General features: G+C 36.9%; 1 protein-coding gene and 1 long non-coding RNA gene across 2 annotated transcripts; one reads left to right on the plus strand and one right to left on the minus strand.

Moving 5' to 3' along the window:
• Positions 1–387: 387 nt before the first annotated feature.
• On the minus strand, positions 388–3,736 carry LOC107726423 (uncharacterized). Its single transcript, XR_001638268.1, has 2 exons — positions 3,660–3,736; positions 388–940 (listed from the first exon to the last, which is right to left on the minus strand). It is a non-coding gene; the product is annotated as an uncharacterized LOC107726423 (long non-coding RNA).
• A 2-nt stretch (positions 3,737–3,738) lies between these two features.
• Positions 3,739–6,492, plus strand: LOC107726422 (prepronociceptin-like). Its single transcript, XM_016535981.1, has 2 exons — positions 3,739–3,878; positions 5,589–6,492. The coding sequence occupies exons 1-2, from the start codon at positions 3,756–3,758 to the stop codon at positions 6,162–6,164; spliced, it is 699 nt and encodes a 232-aa protein (XP_016391467.1). The 5' UTR covers positions 3,739–3,755; the 3' UTR covers positions 6,165–6,492.
• Positions 6,493–7,246: the final 754 nt, after the last annotated feature.

The raw sequence follows: 7,246 nt of genomic DNA on the forward strand, positions 1-7,246 counted from the left end.
AGTACAGAATCGAGGAATCACTTGGATAGAAGCAGTATAAGGTCAAAGCTGCCATATCTGGTGTTCACTTTTCATACTGTATTATGCATAATTGTGACACTTAGTTGATTGTATTTTATTCCATCCTCATGATCTCAGCTGCTCCTGAACTTGGACTATATACACAGTGTCATAGTATCTCTATCATACGATAGCTGTCCTGAATACTGCTTAGTTCCTACATTCTTATGCTGTGGATTATATGCCATGCATAGAAATTTTATACTACACCTCTGCAGCTCATTGCAAGCATTATTATTCAAATACAACTTTTTCTGAAGCCCGTGTCATTTTGATTTGGAAATTGCAAACCCTGTGAAGAAATTGTGACTTTCCATGAGACAAACAGTCTATCCATCTGGCCATTTACTTTCACCACTGCTTTTGATTTAAATGATGGTAACAGTGGCATTTATTGCATTTTCTCCTCGCAATTGAAATATCATGCCGATAGTCCTTCAAAAATAAATAAAGAAAAACTTTTCACTCCCTCCCCCCCATCTTTTTATGGTAAATTCTCTGCTCATTGTCATGGCCACAGGGAGGATATAATGCAATGATTGCTGCTGTTCTGCCAGTGAAGAGGCAGTGTGTGTGGAGGGGACCATGATCATCTGCAACGGGACTGCAGACTCTGAGCCCTCTGGCAATCATTGTGCTCTCAATTAAAGTAACCATGCGAATCCCCCAATCCTCAATGGAAATGGTTATGACAATGAGAAGAGCCTAGATTATTTTGATACAATGCTATTACGAATAACAAAAAAAATTGCTAGATATAGCAAACAGGTGAGCTATCATTTACGGAGTAATAAATCCGAGATGAAGAATCTTCGCATTCAGCGGATGATATTAATGTGGATGAGAAATGAGAAAGAGGTCATGGTCCTCCTTCCATCTGCTGTGGAACAAACAAACAAAAGTAATTGTTATTTGCTCATTCTTGACATGTCATGACACAGTTGACCAACAAAAATTATAATGGGAAAAGCACAAAACAGAAAGCAGAAGAAAAGCAGAAATGATTTTCCAGAATCTGGTGGTGACTCAGTTCAAGCATGTGTGTTTCAGCCACGGCGCGGGAACAGAATGAGAATGGGCTTTTGTGTTTACCGTGGAGGTGATACGATCAGGTGGCTGTAGAGGGCGAGCAGACCGGTCAAATCAGATTAGTCGCATTCCCTTAGATTAGTCAAAGACTGCGGACAGATCATCTCTCTATGAGCATTACACTAGGACTCGCAGACATTCACTCACGAAATTCACCACCCAAAATATTGTCATCATTTACTCACCCTCATGTCAATCCAAACCTTTTTGTCTAAACTATTAAAGTCACTAGGGTTCAAAACAACACTGGAGCCGAACTTTAATTATGTGGACAAAACCCCTAATTATGCACCTGTATTTTATCTATTTTTTCTTGTTTTGTTCTATCTATTGCTTTATTCTTTATTTATTTCTCATATTATTTTCCTTTTTTATTCTATACAGCACTTAAGCTCAACCTCTGTTTATTTTAAACATGCTCTATAAATTAGTTGACTTGGCTAGAAAATGATAAATGAAAGCATCATATACATATATATATATATAATGACATTAAAAAAAATTTGCCTTTTTAATCATTTTTTGTTTTCAGCTTGATATTTAACAAAACATTGTATGGACAAAAAACACTCAAGATAGAAAGTCATAGGGTTTGGAACAACATGTATCATATATCATTTAATAATTTTTGAAGGACATATAGCCTATGAAATTAGGGTCAACAAGTACCTTATAGGTCAAACAGGACACATCTGTCTCTCTGCTAAATAATACAGGCACAGTATTAATATTGCAGATGACAGTTGCTGAGGTTGATGCTTTTGCACTTTCCCTCCAGCTGTTTTCATGTTTTCCATTATCTCCGACAAATAAGAGATCGTAGCAGGGGATGATCGTAAAAAAGTACCATCAAATCACTCTGCAAATTGAACTGTATTAATGATGCAAGGGATTTAATTGGTTGGAAAACTTTTTTTGTGTCGAGCCTTTTGGTAGTCCAGAGTGCTCTGGATACCCATGTCCACGTGAGGGGCTATAATTATACATACTCTTTGCTCACTGAGCAGAGACATCTCAAGATGCTTTTATTGTCAACTTTTCATCCCTGCTCTGGAGTTCACCGAAAGATTTTTTGTTAGCTTTCATCAAAGAAAGCTTTTAGAGATGAGCGTACATGTGTGCGTTTCTCTCCTAATGCGGTCGTGACTAATGTGTGCTGGCGCAGTGCGTGAGTCAGAGTTTGATGGGAACTGCATTCCCGCTCTTTGTCTCCCGCACTCATTTCCTTCTCATTATGTTACAAACGCTAATTCAGACATTAATTAGGGCCTATGATGAGTTTCCTTAATGAACTTCATGATGTGTGGGCCAAAAAAACAGATGGTGGCCTGCAAATTTTGACATGTTTCAGTGGTGACAGTAGTGGAGGTGATCCACATCATTACGTTATATTTCATGTGTGAATGTTTAAAATATGTTTGATTCACTTCGAGGGCTCTGTCTTCATTGTGATTGTCATGAGGTGATCTTATCTCTAGAGGGACTGTGTTTGGCTTTAGGGAAAACTGGACCCATTTCTGGGTTTATCTTTAAAATGCCTGATTATCAGACCTAATATCTGTGATTAGCAGGAATTCGTTTAGCGGGCTGACAAGGGTGAAAAAAGGTGTTTCCTGAGCTGATTAGCTACAGATCAGATTGACAAATGTGCACATCCAAACCTGTGAACGTCCTTTAGAAATGTATTAAATGTGAAATGTACAAGATTTGCTTGGTAATATTTCATAATTGCTTTCATAAAGAATATTACTCCATTAGATCACAGATCATTACCAAATGTAAAAAAAAAGAAAAAAAAGAAAATGCAACTTTTTTTTTCCCTACGATTTTTAAAAAATGTTTTTGTCTGTTATGATCACCAAGACTGCATTTATTTGATGAAAAAATATAAACAGCAATATTGTTAAATGTTATAATTAAGAAATAACCGTTTTTGTATTTTAAATTGTAATTTATTCCTGTGATGGCAAAGCTGAATTTTCAGCAGCCATTATTACGGTCTTCAGTGTGAAATTATCCTTCAGAAATCATTCAAATCAAAGTGATAATTAATAAGTATTATACACTATATTCGAAGTATATAAAAAAAATTTAAAAAAATTTTTTTTTAAACTGCCCCCAAACTTATATAGTGAGAAATGTTATCAAGTGTAAGAATCATCTCCACAGAGTCCCTGAAGTATTTTCCCCTGGCTGAAAACCCTGGTACTGGAGCTGTAAAATGAGTGTAAGAACCAAGCAAGATGAAGCCAAGGGGCAAAATTGATTCAAATTAGAATCCCTGATGTAGCTAAATTACATTTAGCATATTCCATTAGACTTTTAGGAGTTTTTTCTGAATTTATCTTGGAACCACTTAAAATTTGCTCTGTTACTTTATGAAACTAACCACGATAAATTTCTTAGAGCATCTGTAACAAATCATTCAGTTATTCTAGCCCCTGGTTTACAGCAAAAGTTTCATGTAATAAACTGAAAACTGGAGAATGATTACCAGTGAAACATCTTACCCTTCTACTCTTCGCTTTCCTTCATCAGATATCCCATTGGTTACTCCAAGTTCCTGCTTCAGTTGTTTGTTCCGGAGTGTGTTCTCTGAAGACGTCATGAAGACCCCATTTTGGACCCTGCTGCTCTTAAGCTTGTGCACCCCAGGTCACAGCGACTGCCAAGGGGACTGTTTAACCTGTGGACTCGTCCTACCTGAACACCAAGCGTTTAATACATTGGTAAGTGCCACGTCTAACTAATATAAAACTACCAACTTCCTATTAATGTTCATGGTTTTGAAACGAAATGCTCAGCAAGCACATGGATATAAATCAAAGATGTCTGTAAGATATCTTACAGCAAGAGTGGATGAGAAAACTGATACAAACTTTGTTAAAAGTTGATCTCTGTCACGATAGTGGGTATAATCAAGTTGCTAATGATTGTTCAGACCAAACAGCTGTGACTGGGGTGATGTCTGCCCATAATTGGCTGCAGTGGTGCCGTCAGCTGCTGATGTTGTGGGTGGGAGTGATTGACACTTGGTGGAGGCGCTCTTGCCACAGCCAGATGGGTCCCTGTGGTCATGCTTTTGCTCTGTGACACCACAGTGGTGTCAGACTTTAAAATTTCATCAACAGATTCATACATAGACTTATGAAGAGTGTATTCACGCTCCCTTAGTGTGAAGAACATTAAAAAAATCGAAAGAAATGTTTTCCACTATAAAGAACTTTTTGTGTAATGGATAGGTTCCATGGATGTTAAACTGATGGAGCCATCAATGCCAATAAAATAACCTTTATTTTTAAAGGTATGCATGTGTGTGTTCCGAAACACATGTAAATCTGTATTTCATAACTATCCCCATATATATTGTGTCTTCTATTTTCTGTCTGAATGTTTTTCATTTGCCATCAACATTTAATTCACAGTGGCCTATTAACTTCCATGCATTCATCTTCTAGTTTCACTCGACTGTTTTAAGTCACTACACCATTTTTGATTTTCTCCCTATAAATGGGAGATAATAAAAGATTGCTCACCTGCTACATACCCGTCCTTAAAAAGGGCATTAAATGAACATTTTGTGGAAAGAACCTGCATTTGTCTACAGCTGAGGATTGCTGATCACATACAAAATGATGATTTTTATCCCATTCTGTTCACTCAATTATCATATAATTTCTTGCACCAATGCCACATATCATTTCACATCTCATTGCACTGGTAAGACCGTTTGCATGGAGCATTGTGCCGCAAGGAATTTTTTATACTTAGCTCAAATCATTAATAAAACCATGATAAATCTCCAAGAAAGGAAAAAAATTTATTCTCTTTTTGAATGGGACATTTTCTTCTATCCGTTTTTATGAAGAATAAATTGAAAAGAAACTAATGAAAATATAAATAAAACATACCAAAACAGGAATAAAGACATTTGATATAATTTTAAAAATATTTCCTTTTCAAATAAATTCTGTTCTGTCATTTGAACTTTATCAAATAATTTTATAAATTTTATACATTTATAAAAATTTTATAAATTTGTTTTCCACAAAATTATTAAGCAGCACAACTGTTTTTAAGAAATGGTTCTTAAGCACCAAAGCAGCATATTAGCATGATTTCTGAAGGATCATGTGACACTGAAGACTGAAGTAATGGCTGCTGAGAATTCAGCTTTGCCAGCACAGGAATAAATTACATTTTAAAATATATTAAAATAAAAAGCAGTTATTTTAAATCGTAATAATATTTCACAGTATTACTGTTTTTACTGTATTTTTGATAATATATCTATAGAGAGAGAGAGAGGAATAAAAATGGCAGTGTTGATTTTTTTTTGAGTATGTATCGATATCGATATTTGTCCATTTTATTTAATGAAATTTTCTATTATAAAAATATTTTGTCATGCAAAAAAAAAAATCTCTGCTGTTTTGCAGGTATGTATTCTGGAATGTGAATCACAGGCAACACCTGCATTGACCTGGGATTTGTGTTACCAAGCAGCGGGTCTGAAACACCTTTCACCACTGTTACAGGAGGAGGAAACATCAAAGCGCTCTGATGATGATGAAGCGGAGCCTCTGGCCACAGTGAGCATAGAAAATGACAATGGTGTTGAGTATACTGAGGCTTTGGAACGGTTTCGACACGCCGCGCAAGCGCTCCGCAGCCAGCAGCCTTCAGAGGAGAAACTCGAAATTTCATATGACCGAGACCTTGACCCTAGGACAGAGGAGGACCAGGATAGCGTAGGAGAAGAGAAGAGCGGTGAGGCAGCCGTGAGCATATCCAAGCGATTTGGAGGCTTTATGAAAGGTCGTCACGGTTTCCAGAAGTTGGTGAGCTCCGGAAGGCCTTTGCAGAAACGCTACGGTGGCTTCATAGGGATAAGGAAATCTGCCCGCAAGTGGAACAACCAGAAGCGCGTGAGTCAGCTACTGAGGCAGTACCTGAGCTTGACGGGGCGCTCGGGGCGTTCAGGTCACACCAGCAACCTCGCCACCAGAATCTGAAGACAGAATGAAGTTTAGTTGGGCTTATAGTACAGGCCTTGGTCTTTTCACTTACCTCAACTCGACTGCTCATCAGCCATCAGTAACTGTGAATGTCTTATCATGCACCACAGCCCAGAACTAGATAAATCTGTTTAATCAAAGAAGAGGAATATTTTGAATAGCATTGATTTTTTTTATTTATTGACATTTCCATGGTGCCGTTCCTGACATCAAAAACACCTCGATCAAGTCGTTAGGACAAATGTTGCTGATGAGAACTGATTGTTCATTTCAGAATCAAAACTCCTAGAATTAACCTTGAAGCATTATAAAAAAAATAAATAAAAGGCAGTGAAACTTGAATTGAGCACGTGAATCAGTTACAAATGAGAGCAGTGGGTTGTAGTGGAGTATTGGGTTTTCTTGTTCTGTTTGGTGATTACTGAGAGAAAAGCACTTTATATTTTAACCTTGCACACTGACTTGTGCTACGATTGGTTGTTTTGCACACATCCTTGATGTATAGAACTGTCTTAAAACTTACTAGAGCAATCAAACGAGTTATCAAAATCAATAGGTGATTAAATGTAGTACAATACTGAAAGAACGTTATTCTTTATGGGCTGTTTGACGTTTTTTAGACCAATGCGTCCCCCTAGAGCTTACACTCCGTATTTTTGAGGAATACCACGCATAAAATCCTTACAATAGAGTGGGGGAACTATGACGTCACTTTGTAGGCGGATCGGCTGTTAGCATGACACTGGTTCCCTCGACAAAAAGCCTATAGGATTTCTCCAACAGCACCACGGTCGCTCGCCTTCAGCGTCACCACCGCCACACTTCCCACAACTTTTTCAAACTTATTTTTAACGTGTTCAGTGAAAATGATTTACTCTGTATATGAATTTTAATCCATGCTACATTAACCTTTTCATATAAACTGGGATAAATACAAAACTAGAGCCAAACTAAAACTGAAATGAGACATAATAAATAGTATAGTGAATAAATGAAATAATCATAACTAAAGGACTATGAAAGCACATATTTCTGTACATTCATTTAAAGTCAATAAATCCTTGATTAATATTAATTGA

The sequence above is a fragment of the Sinocyclocheilus rhinocerous genome, unplaced genomic scaffold (genome assembly GCF_001515625.1).
Source record: "Sinocyclocheilus rhinocerous isolate Xijiao unplaced genomic scaffold, SAMN03320098_v1.1 scaffold605, whole genome shotgun sequence".
NCBI classification, from domain to species: Eukaryota; Metazoa; Chordata; class Actinopteri; order Cypriniformes; family Cyprinidae; genus Sinocyclocheilus; species Sinocyclocheilus rhinocerous.

Coding starts and splice junctions, on each gene's coding strand:
- LOC107726422 (XM_016535981.1), top strand. CDS start 3,756: ATGAAGACCCCATTTTGGACCCTGCTGCTCTTAAGCTTGTGCACCCCA. Junction 3,879..5,588: donor ACCAAGCGTTTAATACATTG/GTAAGTGCCACG, acceptor GCTGTTTTGCAG/GTATGTATTCTGGAATGTGA.